This window comes from Echiichthys vipera (assembly GCF_963691815.1).
Source record: "Echiichthys vipera genome assembly, chromosome: 14".
NCBI lineage: Eukaryota > Metazoa > Chordata > Actinopteri > Perciformes > Trachinidae > Echiichthys > Echiichthys vipera.
Window position 1 is genome coordinate 902,279 of NC_139839.1, and position 15,490 is coordinate 917,768.

Here is a 15,490-nt window from a genome sequence, read left to right on the forward strand (position 1 = left end):
AATGCAGCGTACTGCTTTTATCTGGTCGTGCACTCAAAGACGCCCAAACCGGTGTGTGTGTGTGTGTGTGTGTGGATCGACAGGCACTCAACGGCCTCAATCGCCGCCATTTTGTCTACGTAGATTCAAGATTCAAGAAGCTTTATTTATCCAGAGGGAAATTATTTTGCAACAGTTTCAATACAAAGGTGGAAAAGGATCAGAGTAACAATAAGCATAAAAATAAATCAAATCAAAATAAAGCTAACGTAAAAATAAATCAAGCAATGAACCAAGTGTGACAGAGTGCAACAGACGTCGTGGTTAAGCGTAGGTTTATACAATATACAACAATACGCAGCGTGCAGTTTAGCAGCAGATTGAAATAAAATAAGTACAAACTAAATAAGTGAGAAGGAGCGATAAGTTATAAGTGTTAAAAATGTTAAAAATGTAGCAGCATGTCCTACAGAACTAAGTGACAGACAGCGGAAGAGGCGTGACTTAAGTCAAACTTGAAAATGGCGGAACAACAGCGCAACGGAGCGGCATCAAGTAGATTCACTTTATAAATGTAAAAAAAAAAAAGGATCACAAGAAGTCTTGGTGGTGTGCTGAGTCAGAGGAGGTGTTGGAAAAGATTTTGGAAAAATAAACGATGACAAGAAACGAATACGATCGTTATTGGCGGTAGGTGCGGGGCGACAGTGTGTGATTTGAGACCGCACTTACTGATCGTGTCAGTACATAGGTCACACAGTGCATGAATGTCCATACACTCACTGCAGTGTGAGATTTGGGACGCAGCAATAGTGACCATGAACGCGACAAAATGGACGCTCTGAAAGAACAGACTGCAGTTACATCTTATCACCACAGGGGTCGCTAGAAACAACATCTCAAATCCTATAGAGTACAACTTTAAATACATCTTAATGACAATACTTTCATAACCTGACTCTCGCCAGATGAATTTCATTCCGCCTTAACTCCGCCCAGCTCCATTCAACCATCTGGGATCGCTCCATAGGAAAGTGATTTCAGGTGGTCGAGGAAGTCAGGACCGCCGGATGTTTTTTTTTTATAGATGTGACGTAGCGGAGAAGCGACTGTTGTGATTCAGACAACAATGGCGGTTCGCATCGAGGAAGCAGGCGTCAACATGGATGCTGCCGTTCCATCCGTGTCCAATCAAGAGAATATTTCTTCTTTAAAAGAACCAGAGAACGGATCTGAAGGCTTCTGTTGGTGGAAACAACGTCGGCTGTTGTTTGGCTTTTCTCTGCGTCGCTCTCATCAGCCTCACCGGTTGGTTTTGATCCGAGTGGTTGAAGCTGCACGTCAATAAAGATGACGGACAAGTGGTTTATCCAATCATATGCAAGGATTTTTGGTAAGGCCCAGCCTCCTGAAACCACTTTGCTGTGGAACGATCCCAGATGGACGAGAATCTCATCTGGCAGGGAGTCCGGTTAATAACTTTGTACTTTTAGGCGAGTAACATTGTGGCTGCAGGAGCTTTCCTTGTAACGGAGCATTTTTACATTGTTGTAGTCACTTCCACTTCAGTGAACGACTTCTTCCAACCCCACCAGCTCCTCTATTAAGCAGCAGGCGGTTTAATGAGTAGTCTTTGTAATGTCTGGTTTTGAGTTTGGTCAGTCTGTAATTAAGATGCACCTCTCGTTGTACCAAGCTGTATGGTCTACCTTCAACAGTGGCAATTTAAATCTGTAATAACTACGGTAAAGAAAACTTCAGAGTCAGCTGAATAAATTGCTGTATTCTCTCAGACTCTAAGCTTTTTCTGCAAACTCTTCAAAGTGACATTGCATTTTTTTTTTTCAGTCCCACTCTGGATTCAGCGTTGGCACAAAACCATCAGTGTACGCACAGCCGACTGGAGTTCAGGGGACGCTGGAACACAACTGAAATATTAAGTGTATAGAGATAAAAAGGCTGAAATGCCTCCTGAATATCACCGACACTGACGAGCAACAGTTAAATGTAACACCAGAGGCAGGATCTTCTGAATGTTTGTGATTGTTCCTAGAGCTTAAGACGAATGAGATTTAAAAATTAAACAATTTTGCAAAAATAACAAAACTGTAGGTAAACGAATGTTAGGCGATCTTGCTGCGGACCCTGGTGCTGGTATCAGAGATCAGCGTGGAGGCAGTGGTGCAGTCTAGTTTACTGGACCACGCATACACCCGTCCCAAAGAGACGTTTGGTAAACAATAATAATAATTAAAAAAAACATTACGGGTTTTTTTTTTTACTTAAATTCTATTTTATTAAAAACAAATACAGTATTTTACCACAGGAAAATAAAAGTCACTGCACAGTGCGCCATGCGGACGCTGTCAGATATAAAGATTACTCTGAATGTTGGTGGTTCTGACAAACTTGCGGAGGACGTCTGCGCTTGGAGACGGGTCCAACTGGAGGGGAGAGACAGAGAAAAGCAGAATGAGGACAACAGGGAAGAGAAACATTCTCGTCGTCCTGACCTTTCGAAAGCCCCCCTCAGTCAGAAGCAATAAGGAAAAGAAGCGGCTCACCTGTATCGACTTGCCGAGCTTGGTTAGCGCAGGCTTGTATGTCTCCATGGTGACGGAGTCGGGGCCGGCGACGTCACTGTAACACTGGTAAACAACCGTGGCGATGCGGTGGACCTCGCAGTGGTTCAGTACTGGGGAAACGGCACAGAAGAGTGAAACAATCAGATGAAGAGTAAACGGTTTAACGCGCCTCTTCAGTGTTTCTTTATTCCGATGATGCTACGAGTCTCCGCGTTGGACTTTAAGAGCCTTTAAAGGATGAAGGATGAAAGACAAAGTGAGCTCAGTTGAGTGGAGAGGAGCACTAATGGCTCTACATTTCATTTAGCTGGCAGATGCTTTTGTCCAGAGCCACTTGCAGTCCCCCCCCCCTACAACACCCACGCACACACACAACAGAAGCAATTTTGGATCCAGTGTTTCGTTCAAGGACACTCGAGGAGAGTAAAGAATCAAAGCCAGATAAAGTTGGATTTATAGTCCGGGTTAATGGGAGTTTGCCATATCCTGGTTTACATTCTTTGATTTACATCCAGGTAACGTTATTGCAACTGCAGCGTTTTGGCTCGTTAATTCATAGAGCGCGGTGATCGCTGTGAGCAGGTCTGCGGTCTGTACTACAGCTGAAAAAGTCTTTTCTCAGCTTGTTTCATGGCGTCTCTCACGGCCCGTGTGTTAGTCATGAGACAGGGTCACGCGGAAGCACACAGAATACACGGTGTGAAGACTGATGTAAGTAATGTTGAACCAAAGCTCATAAGCGCGAGGTCCATCCGGGAACTTTTAGCAGCATGTGCACAACAAGTGCATTGGCGTGAGAGTCGGTCGCACTACGGCGTGCACAGATGAAAAGGCGAGAGAGTCGTGTTTAAGAAGAGGGCGGTGTGTCGTCGTCGTTCACAGTTGTAGGGGATGTGAGAGGAAGCCGAGATGACACATGTTTGGGTGCTTTGAATGTTTAAATTTAGCCAAAGTGGGAATAACTGAAACTAAATAAACAAGGTTTTATCTTTTATTGTTTGATATATTTTGGTATTTTTTAGTTTGACAGCCTTTCGTGACCCGTTTAGTTTTGTACAGCGTGAGACAAGTGTTTGAAATGTTCCTTATTTTTATAATTTTATAAAAGTGGGCAACATGTTACCTCAGTCCCCATCAGTAATCTGATGTCACCTTTTATATTGTAGTTTGTTGCTTGTTTTGTGGTTAAAATGTTAAACATTTAGCAAGTGGCGCCTCATGGCTCAACTTATCAACAAGCACATTTTCTAGGATCAGCAGCAGTTTGATTTACCGCCAAGACGCCTCTTTATAACTGTAAAAGAAACACTTTTACACGCTTTTACATGCAGTTTAAAAGCCTGATTATATTCGGATTAGGATTAAGTCAATACTCGGTTTCTCAAACACCATTTAAACACCGTACACGGGTAAAATCTGAGTTTTGATAACCTGGTTAACAGACCTTGAGACCTCCTTTAGAAACCTGAGTATTCATGCATGTAAACAGCGTAATATGGGGTTTTGCGTCTGCACATGCTCCGTAGGTTATAACTGCCCCTCCTCACTCTGCCGCAGTGACTTTTTGACCCAGAGACAGAATAAAACCTGAAGCAACGGCCCTGAACAAAGCGAGACTTGTCCTGTCTGACCCGAGCACCTTAGCACCTGAATTTAAATCGCTTCCATCAAGACGCAGATTTAATGTGCAGATGCAGGACTGACAGATTTAGAAAATCCTGGGTTCCAGTGGCTGTTGGCCCTCTAAACAACTGATCGCACTGTGGTCACTTTAACTCCTTATTTCTATCCAGTGGGCCACTGTTGCACTTTGTTTCTTTGTTGTTGTTGTTGTTGTTGTATTGATGTTAATTGTTTTCCTGTAAAATTTAGTTTTTTGCTGCTGGCTGCACCGCAAATTGCCCTCCGGGGACTTGACTTGACTTGACTTGGAACAACAACAGGAAAAAACAACAACAGAACCTTTACCTTTAAACTGAGGGAGGACTTCACCATGGCAACTAACATCACAAACAAGAAGACCCGTTTCTGTCGTCATTCTGACAAAAAGTCACGTTTTCTCAACACTTTCCAATTTGTTGTGATTTTGACAAAAGTTGAACCGGAAGAAAAAGCCGTATTTAGACCAGCTCAATGTTGGCGGAGCGAGGAAGAGTTACTCCGTCATTAACCCGTTCAACCCCTTTCATGAATCCTCGGGGAACTTCTGATTATTCCCTTAACCGGGGAAAGGCCATATTCAGGTCACTGAGTGAGTTGAATGTGAACGCCTCATCCGCCTTCTCAACACCTCAAGACTCTACCGAAGGAAAGTTGTCTATAGTTTGAGACACACACGATTCGGTGTAAACGACAGTACCTGCAGCTGGAAGTCCAGTGATGATGTTGGGCTGCTCCAGTGACTGGCAGACAGGCTGACCGCTGAAGGCAGCGGTGTGGAGAGAGCGCAGGAAGGGCGCGGCGCTGCAGCACAGATAGTCTGCTGCTTTGTACTCGGCCACAGAGCTGTCAGACAGCACCGTCACATTCAGCTGTCTGTGCTGCAGGCACTCAAACACCTACGGGAAACACAAACACAGTCAGCCAACGGTCGACCGCCCTGAGAAATACCTGCATGTTCGACTTAGACAATGTAACAGACATTGAAGAATTACTTTATTAATCCCGCAAGAGGAAATTACATGTTTTCACTCTGTTGTTATTCAGGTTACACACACACACAGGCCTGAAATACACACACACGCACAAACAGGACCTATATACATGCAATTAATGGAGAGATGTTAGAGCGAGGGGGCTGCCAGTGGATTGGCGCCCCGAGCAGTTGGGGGTTCGGTGCCTTGTTTAACAGCACCTCGGCAGTGCCCAGGAGATGAACTGGCGCCTCTCCAGCCACCAGTCCACGCTCCATTCAGGGTCCACACAGGGACTCGAACCGGAAGACTGAAGTCAAATCGGCCGGCTCTACTGTGCGTGCTCGTAAACGTACCTTCTCTGTCCACTGAAACTGCTGGTCCTCTGCAACGTAGCAGGTGACTTGGCAAATCAAGATCTACAGGAGAGAAAAAAGAAGAATGCAGAAGATTAAAGACACATTTGTGCGAAACACACAAGTGTCACAAGAAGGACGATTATTGGGTTGATTATGCAAACGAGGGGGCAAATAACGGGAACACAGGTTGGTTGTTTTTTTTCAAACTTCCGGACTCGCACATCTTATCTGTTTGGTAACTATGGTAACTAGGGTGAGGTGTTTTCATCAATGGGCTCCTTCCCTTTGGATTGGATTTGGTCATCGACTTGAATGGACTTTACTATGATTTTACTTTGTTCTGGTTCTGTTGGAGAACATTATTAGTATTATATATTGTGATTATATATATATATATTATATAGTATTTGGACCTTTTGGACATTAATTATTTAAAGACATGTTCTGATGCCGAGTGTAGCTCATTGTGTGAAACACTGATTTAAACTGAGTTTGCTCTGTGGCTCTGATTAATGCTGTATAATGGTGATCCTTCTGTCTGCTGATTTGTAACGTCTTTGACACGTTTTCATTTATCCATGTGTCCATTGACCTTTCAATATGAACCTAACCATTAAATTGTCTGGTTAAAAACCGACTGGCACGCTAAAAAAAGACATTCAGGCAACAACGCTACATTGAGCTGGAAACACATAAAAACCATGATTACTTTAATTATTCGTTCTCTCTTTATAACGTCCGAAAACTGTGCAGATCACAATGTCCCAGAGCACACGGAGATGTCTTCACATGTCTTATTTCGTCTGGCTAATGATCCAAAACACCAGAATATACATTTTACTATGATGCAAGACAAAGAAACGCGTCTATTTTCAAAAACAGTTCATTTCCTATTGTTTGACTAATCAATTAATTGAATCAGAGCAAAGTAGTCCCCAAAACACAGAGAAAACCCCAATCTCCGACCTACAGATGCACTTAAATCTTCATTAAATATTAAGGTGGTAGTAACAGGGGTTTCAGTAAATGAGTAATCTATGAATGAATGTGATTGTTGCGGTGTGTGTGTTATCCGCAGCCGCCGCTTCACGCTGTGTGAAAGTCTTCTCCTTCAGCTCATTAAATCCCTGCAGCAGTCTGAAGGTGGCAGGACAGAAAATGGGTGATAAATCTTCACAAACAGCCCTTCGCCATGTTTATCTTAATTAAAATCCCTGTAAAGGCGACACCAAGGTGATAGGAAATAAGCATGCGCGTACACACACCTGTGCACGCATCACACTGGTTGGGTATAACTCTGTATTCTGGGAGTCTACACAAGAGCCGGCAGACTCCCGGAGCCTCATTAATCCTGTAAGTCACGGCCTACTTTCCACGACTGAAGTAGAGTTTCATGTTTCATGTCATCAAGAATAAGATATATTCTTGAAACGGGGCAAACGCTGCCTGCCGGGGCTCTAAATACTCTTTTTTTTAAGTACATCAGGGCTACGGACTAACTCATTTTCACTAGAAGCACAAATTTTAGGGGCGCAACCAGAAATGTTAGCGGCACACACAGTAAATAAACAATAGATTTGACAGAAATTAGTGTGTGCTGTTTCAAATTCAGTGTCACGTTTTTATCGTTATCATATCGCTGTCATCACAGTACAATATTAAAAAACATACCAAAATAAAGGGTGTGACGAGACCCTCAGCCCACGAGACGAGACGATACACGAGTCCACAGGAACCAGAGGCGACGAGATTTCAACACTATTTTAAAATGTCAGTATTTTCTTTACAGGAGGGTTGATTTTAGCAGAGAGCTGCGGTGGTGCTCCACGTGCCTTTGCATAGAACTTGTGTTAGCCTACGGTACTCAAGGAGGTAAAGTATAACCCTGGCCCCGCGCTGTGCCCGACAACTTACGGCACTGCTCCGCAGAGAGAACGAGATAAGAACCGATGTGAGGACCGTCACTCACTCATCTCACAGAACAGATGTGTTAACACTGTATTAAGTGGATCGACTCACAGCTGGGTTTGTGTGTTTTAACGAGTGAACCGTCTCTACACCGACTGATCAGATCAGTCTGTGTGTCACCTGCTGCTTCACTCGCTGCGCTGGGCGGAGAAATAAAGTCAATGAATCAGTTAAACACTGTTGATTTCTTCCCGTAGAGCCGACATGACTGGAACTGTCACATACGGAGGCTTCGGGTCCGTCAGGTGCGACACTGTGATTAAAACGTGTAGCCTGATGTTAATGAAAGCTGCGGGACTCACGTGTTTGTGTTACTGTGCTTACAGATTGTGCCTGTCTTATCTGTCACTCTGTTGCCGGTTAGCCACTTACATATCGCTATGGAAACATTCAGTCACACTCTGAAATTTTGGTCCCCGTCTGGAGCCCTGTCCATGCACCATCGCCCGCTGCAAAGTTCTCTTTTGTTTTTTACGACAGTTCAAATGTGAAGAAATCATCATTGTGTGACAGTTGAGCTGACGTTTCCCCTCAGAAACTGTGTAGTAAAATAACGTGATAAATACATTTTTAAAAAATGTAAGGCATAGATCTTTCGTGGCCGAGGTCATCCTAACAAGATGACACTGAAAATGTCAGCAAACCTCTGAAGGAAAACATTTATTAATTTCGTCACATACTGTATTTTACAAGACTAATTTAATATCTGATGTAACATAAAGTAGCTGCAATCCAAGTCTATTCGTAGTCTTTTTTGGTACCGATACAGTAACAGCACGAAGAGACGTCAAAATCCAAGTTTGACTGTGTTGTTGTGCTGTGTCTTGTCTGACCGTGCACGTCAGTGTGTCATTTTCACACCATCAGTTATAAATCTGCGTGACAATATGGGCTGAGGAAAACGTGTGAGAAGTGTCACTTGTGTTAAGTGCAACAATGCATCAATGCACGTACAGCTGATTATACGTGCTATCTCGAGCGCTAGTTGCTGTAGCAGGTCAGTTATGAAGTTATGAAGTGAGATGCAGAGGAATTGAGACTGAAATGGAGTCGGCTCTGTGCATTTATATAAACGGCTTCAACAGATTATTGTTGTTTCTATGATTAATTTCTATTGTCATCAGAAGCATCTGCATTCCTTTTATTTCTCCAATTATTCAGGTTTTCCCTTTAATTTGTCTCTTGTTTGACGATGAACCGGGCACAGCCATTATAACACGCACACATCTGGAGCAAACTCATTAAGCTGAACGATTATTATTGAGTTGACAACGCTGTGGCATTAATCACATAAGCCCCCCACACACAAACACACACACGCATGCACGCACACAGTGTTTAGCCAAGTGTGTCACTCACTGAAGGCTTGTCCTTGTTTCTGTAGAAAACACACGCCGACTCCTCGCTGGTTGTCCCAGTTACAGCCCGGCTCCTTTCGTTCCACACTGACGCGTGTCCCACTGCGTCCCAGTTTTCAGAGGTGAGAACGTAGCCCGACAGAAACCCTGGGAAGAGAAATCCTCTCAGTATTCTTCAGCTGATCAAGAGTGATACAGACATACATTAGAGGCACCAAACTGCATCAGTTTGACAAAAATGTATGTGTTAAGGGCTCAGAGAGAGGGTAGAGAGGAGCTCAGCTCAGATTAGATGGTGTTGACGTTTTTAAATTTGATGACAAAGAGACGCCCCAACTAGTGTTGCATGGTAAACCGATACCAGACAGGTACCGCGGTAACCAGCCGTAAAAACAATACGATGTCACGTTTTATTAGCATCGGTACCTTATCAACTTTGTGCGACAGCGGGGCAGCGTGTCTGTGTGCTGCCGCTGTCTGCTTCATCCCTGCCTGCAGCCAGAGTGGGCGTGGTTTCACAGTGACAGACAGACACAGAGCGACGCAGTCACAGCTGAAAGTGGAGTGACAGCCTCTGCCGACCGTCCTAGCTCTGTTTATAAGCAGACGCACAGAGCGAAAACGTAGCCGACAGTATCGAGCCCACGGACGCCACACAGCCCCTCTGTAAACAATGCTTCAAATTGATACAGACCAAGAGAGTCAACACTTCCAACTTGGTGAAACATCGAACTGACAGACATGCGTACTTGTTCAAAGAGTTCAGAGAGCTGCAGTTTAGAGATAGATAACATAAATATCTCCCGGATATAACGTTTAGTCGAGCGAGTGTTTATTTTGTGCAGGTGAATTTGCAGGTCAGGGGTAAAGCTACTGTTTACCTGTTCGTGGTGGTTCCACACATCTAAAAACAGTTCACGCTGGTGACATTAACTTTGCTATAACATGTGCTGGTATTCACAAATATGCTGATCAATAGAAAATAACATGAACATTGCATGAGTGAGTTTGCTTCTAATCTGACTCCGCACCAAAATAAAACCGTAACAACATCAATGTGGTTGCTAATCAATGACACGTCTGTGATCTTAGTATACAGAGAATAATGGTTATGATATAATGAGCATTACTAATAACATCAGAGCAAGGTGTTTTCAAAGGGATGCACAAGGGTTAACAAACCTAAAGTTGCTTTTATTCGTGTTAATTGCATCTGAAGGTTAAACCAGCTTTTAAAAGTGTGCTGGTTTGTAGCGATTATTGTGTTTGTTGTACGAGCAAATGTGTTAAATACCAGTGAAAGTACAAAAGCGTGAGCTCATCGCCGATCTTATTATATTGAAACGCAAATGTAAAAAACATTCCTGGAAATGTGATATTGCAGAGCTAATGTTGCTGAACTACTCTCTGCTCCAATTTCCTCTCAGGGATCATTAAAGTTTCATTTGATCTGTAATATTGGCGCTGCTGTGAGGAGGACTCATTACAGGTAATGTAGCATACAGCTGCTAGCAGCCACTTACTGGCAGCGTTGTGTCCCACAGCGAGGATGAAGTCTGAGCACGGCAACTTGTTTCCGGACTTCAGCGACGCGGAGACTTCAGGGCTCCACTGCAGATGGACCTGCCTGAAGGAATAGGTAATAGAGAGTAAGGGACAGTTTTGGAAACTCTGTACACGTAAATATACACAGATCCTTTATTTTATCCCCGCAGGGCTGCAGATGCAGGCGTCTGCAGGTAACCGCAATTACTTCATTAAAACAATTCTTACCTTTCTGGCATTAGTACACTTTTCTTTTGTAATCTTAAAATGCTTCTAATGAGCGTGAGGCACACTAACATGTACAGGAAATCCACCAGCTGTTAAAACTCATCTCATAATCTCTCTCATATTTCTAATAAAAGTTTGACCAATCATTTTATTCGGTCCTTATAAAATGACTTGTCGAGCTTCCTGCCTGTCATCGTCGCAGCTTTCCTTCCAGTTGCCTAACGTTGTCACCGCTTGCGAGTCACACACCTCTCTGCAGAGCGACAGAGCGGTAGAGCGGTCTGTGAGAGAGCGAGGAACGGCGAAGAACTGATGCGTCAAGAGGCGAGGCATGGGTCAACATTGGCTCTGCTTTCCAGCGATGGCGGAGGCTAATGCAGCTTCATCCGGAGCTAAAAAGAGATGAGATTAAGGATCGACCGATATGGTTTTTTTTTAGGGCCGATACCGATTTCTTACGTCTTAGACGATGAGCGATACGGACTGCCGATTTTCTTGAGCCCATATTTGGAGCGGACTCTACTTTTGCTCCTTCAATTTACATAATGAAAATGACACGAGGACGAAAAATGTTACGAGTCTCAGTTTTTTTAAAAAAAGGAACAATTATTGAACTTAAAAAAGGCGTCTCCAGCAACACGTAGCTGCCTGTGGACGCATGTCTGTAAAAACTATCGGGGAACGCAGCAGCCTGCTTTGGCTGATACCAATACACCTAAAAAACGCAAATATCGTCCGATTATATCGACCGGCCGAGGTGTCGGCCTCTCACTAGATGAGATGGTCGTGGAGTTTCTGCTGGACAGGTACACGTACGTTTGCCTAATCCTAGAACGCAGCATCCAGATGCCATCAGTTACTATAGTTCTGTAATACTATGTTATTTGTTCAAGGAAGATTAGCATTAGCGTTAGTGTCAGTGCTGACGTCAGCGGTAATGTAAACAAACCAGCCGTTTCCCTTCGCTGCTTACTTTCTCACTGCATGCGTTTAGGGAGGTCTTGGTGCTGTGTGACATGCCAGAAAGGGAAGAACTGCTTTGAATCAAGCATTTCCAGTAGCTTTGCATCACCAGATTTATTTGCAAATGTGCATGAATCTATAACCCCTCAGTTCATTTTCGATTTCAAACGGCAACGGTCGAACCAAAACACCTCCGGACATAATTAGATGAACCTAAAACCAACCAGAGCAACGCAACCATGTAGGCTAGCGCTGAACGGCACATACAGGTTGAAGCGGTGGTCGATCTGTTGTGAATCAGCAGGCGGTACAGTAATATGTGTAATATACAGTATGTTCTGAGAATATAACAGGGGAGAAATGGGCGAACACAGTGACAGAATCTTGATTTGTATTTAATCAGTGCGTCCTAGTCTGACGGTTTGATTTTAGGTTTTGTGAGTTGCTCTGGACGGAGAATGACATTTACGTTTGGCAAGTACATCCAAGCATGACGCTCCTCCGTCAGTCATCGTAATAAACCAACGCTGCTTGAGATTAACGGTAGGCCTGCCCGGGGATCTGCCCGGCTGTAAACCTGTCTGAATGTGGGAGGGGCCGGGCGTTTATCTGTCAGAGCAAATGAAACATGAGCGTTCACATTCGTCTAGTTTCCAGGCTACATCTACATTTCGTTGTGATCCTGTGTTAATAAAACATCCCTCAGAGTTTATTTTTGGCACTGTTGGTCAAAAAGTCCATAATAACCTTTTGTCATATTGTAATTCAAGTGTTGTCAGGGAAAACAGCCTGGAGCCTGAGCCTCCTCCTCCTCCTCTTGGCTGCGTTTTACAGAGAGAGAAAGAGCGAGAGCGTTCCTATTGGCTCAGGACAGAACGGGAAGAGGGAGAGCTGCAAAAAGAGGTTTCACTCCGATGCTAAAGTTTAAAAAATGAGGCTGTATCATTGACAACATAATATATAAAGGAATGTTTCCAATGCACATCAAATAATGCATGTAAAACAATATTGTACATCGAATAAACAGTCAAATGTCTGTCCCTGCTGTAAACAGTGCTGCTTATGACCAAACTGTGTTTTTGTGTGTGTGTTTTTTATCACTAATGTTGCTTTTAGTTAACATTTACATCTATTGATGAATTTTCATTGTAAAGAAAGAGAGAGAGAGGAGCACACGGCTAATTCACCAGTGTTAGCGTCCTTTTGACGACTCTTGTAAACACAAAGATAATTAAAGCCGTTAAAACGATACATGGTTACAAAGATAAGAAGTAAGACTTTAGTTTTGCACCATTAAATTAACTCTGAACATTACACCATCATTATGTTCCTGACGCTTATAGGGAAGGTTTTTGTTGCCACCGTACTCTACGGGGGAATTGTTGGGTCTCTGTAAATCATAAATAAGTCATAAAGTGTGGTCTTTACCTACTCTGTAAAGTTTCCTGAGATCACTGTTGTTCTGATTTGGCACTATAAATAAAACTGAATTGAATTTAAACAGATGTATTTGTAGTTTTAACAGAAAGTTTGATAGAATTTAGCCAAAAACCGTCCCACTGGTGACACAGTTCTGTTATATTTAGGGTACGTCCACACGATCGTAAACAGCTTTTTTTCCCTCTGTTGTTCTTAAAAAGTTTTACGCCTACACAGACTCGACTCGAGAAATATCTGCGCCAACATGAAACCAGTGAAACCGGCGAAAAACGCTGTAATACACATGCCGGGCCTGAGTGTGGCGCTGTAACTGCCACAGAAATACACCAACAATAGAGAAGAGGAGACGGGGCGACGCTGTGAGAGGCTGTTTCTGGTGTTAGTGGAGACTTTTGTGCTGTTTTGGACTCTGATGCACTGATCACTCTGCAGTTAGTGTCCTCACTGAGCAGAGGGGGCTGCTGGGAGCCCCTTCACTCTGCAGTTAGTGTCCTCACTGAGCAGAGGGGGCTGCTGGGAGCCCCTTCACTCTGCAGTTAGTGTCCTCACTGAGCAGAGGGGGCTGCTGGGAGCCCCTTCACTTTGCAGTTAGTGTCCTCACTGAGCAGAGGGTGCTGCTGGGAGCCCCTTCACTCTGCAGTTAGTGTCCTCACTGAGCAGAGGGTGATGCTGGGAGCCCCTTCACTCTGCAGTTAGTGTCCTCACTGAGCAGAGGGTGCTGCTGGGAGCCCCTACACTCTGCAGTTAGTGTCCTCACTGAGCAGAGGGTGCTGCTGTGAGCCTCTTCTCTCTGCAGTTAGTGTCCTCACTGAGCAGAGGGTGCTGCTGTGAGCCCCTTCCCCGCCCCAAAGCACTCACAGGCGCCACTTTCTCACTAGATTTAGAAACTTTTCACGACTTCTTAGCAATTTCATTTATAAAAAGCGACTAACGACCAATTTAGCTCCTTATTCAGAGCATCAGGGGAAAATGGAGAACTATGTGGTTGGCCTAATTTATTCCCATGCATGTGGCTCAGAGTCAGGTTCAGTAAACAGTCTATGTGTCCGTCTCTGTCCTCTCACGCAGCAGCACTGTTGTTGTCAAGACGACAACCCCACGGGGGGGCATTTTCAAATCCGGTTTCAAAAGATCCCATTTTCAGGCACCAATAACACCGGCTGCGTGTGGATAGTCGTCCAAAAACGATACTAAAGTTGTGCGGATACAGGAAAACGCGCCTCCATGTGGATTGGCCCTTAGTATAGTTGTGACATCACAACCATACAGGAAGCAGCAGCAATGTTGTTGTCCAGACGACAACGCCACCGGGGTGTTTTCAAATCTTCCCCGGTTTCAAAAGATCCCATTTCCAGGCTCCGATAACACCGGCTGCGTGTGGATAGTCGTCCAAAAACGATACTAAAGTGATGCGGATACAGGAAACCGCGGCTCCGTGTGGATGGGCCGTTAGTATAGTTGTGACATCACAACCATACAGGAAGCAGCAGCAATGTTGTTGTCCAGACGACAACGCCACCGGGGTGTTTTCAAATCTTCCCCGGTTTCAAAAGATCCCATTTCCAGGCACCGATAACACCGGCTGCGTGTGGATAGTCGTCCAAAAACGATACTAAAGTTGTGCGGATACAGGAAAACGCGCCTCCGTGTGGATTGGCCCTTAGTATAGTTGTGACATCACAACCATACAGGAAGCAGCAGCACTGTTGTTGTCCAGACGACAACGCCACCGGGGTGTTTTCAAATCTTCCCCGGTTTCAAAAGATCCCATTTCCAGGCTCCGATAACACCGGCTGCGTGTGGAAAGTCGTCCAAAAACGATACTAAAGTTGTGCGGATACAGGAAACCGCGGCTCCGTGTGGATGGGCCCTTAGTATAGTTGTGACATCACAACCGTACAGGAAGTGATGTACAGGACAGTTTGAAAACTAGCTGTGTGTTTCTCTCTGTGCATTTAGCAATTTTGATAATTTCACAGTATTTATATATCACCTCCACCTGCTTTATTATCATAAAACGACATGAAAATGGTACTTTTTACAATACGGGACCTTTAAGTTATAGCAACGTGAGATACAAACATAATTTGGAAATGTAAGTATGAGGGTCACACAGTACTTTACATCTAAAAAGTGATTTAATTAGTTCACTGCGCGGGATTAGACTGTGTAGCGTGACTCAGCTCCTCCGCTGTTTCTATGGTTTCCGTGCTAACGTCGTTTACCTCTTTTCCTCCAGCTCTCTGTGGATTTCTTCATCTTCTTCGTTTTCTTCGAGCTCCTCTTCTTCCTCCTCCACGGCCCGAGAAAACACCGACAGCACTTCACCGAAAAACGTCGCCATTATCCCCCGAGTTCACCGGAGGAAGAGCAGCAAAAGCGAAAGCTAGCCGTTAGTGCTTCAGGAGAGGACGGGCGGCAGCCATGACGTA

General features: G+C 44.3%; 1 protein-coding gene across 1 annotated transcript; it reads right to left on the bottom strand.

The window, feature by feature from the left end:
• Positions 1–2,267: 2,267 nt before the first annotated feature.
• psmg1 (proteasome (prosome, macropain) assembly chaperone 1) lies at positions 2,268–15,490 on the bottom strand. The gene is made up of 7 exons (XM_083927123.1): positions 15,284–15,490; positions 10,406–10,509; positions 8,884–9,029; positions 5,554–5,616; positions 4,924–5,122; positions 2,544–2,674; positions 2,268–2,423 (listed from the first exon to the last, which is right to left on the bottom strand). The coding sequence occupies exons 1-7, from the start codon at positions 15,400–15,402 to the stop codon at positions 2,346–2,348; spliced, it is 840 nt and encodes a 279-aa protein (XP_083783249.1). The 5' UTR covers positions 15,403–15,490; the 3' UTR covers positions 2,268–2,345.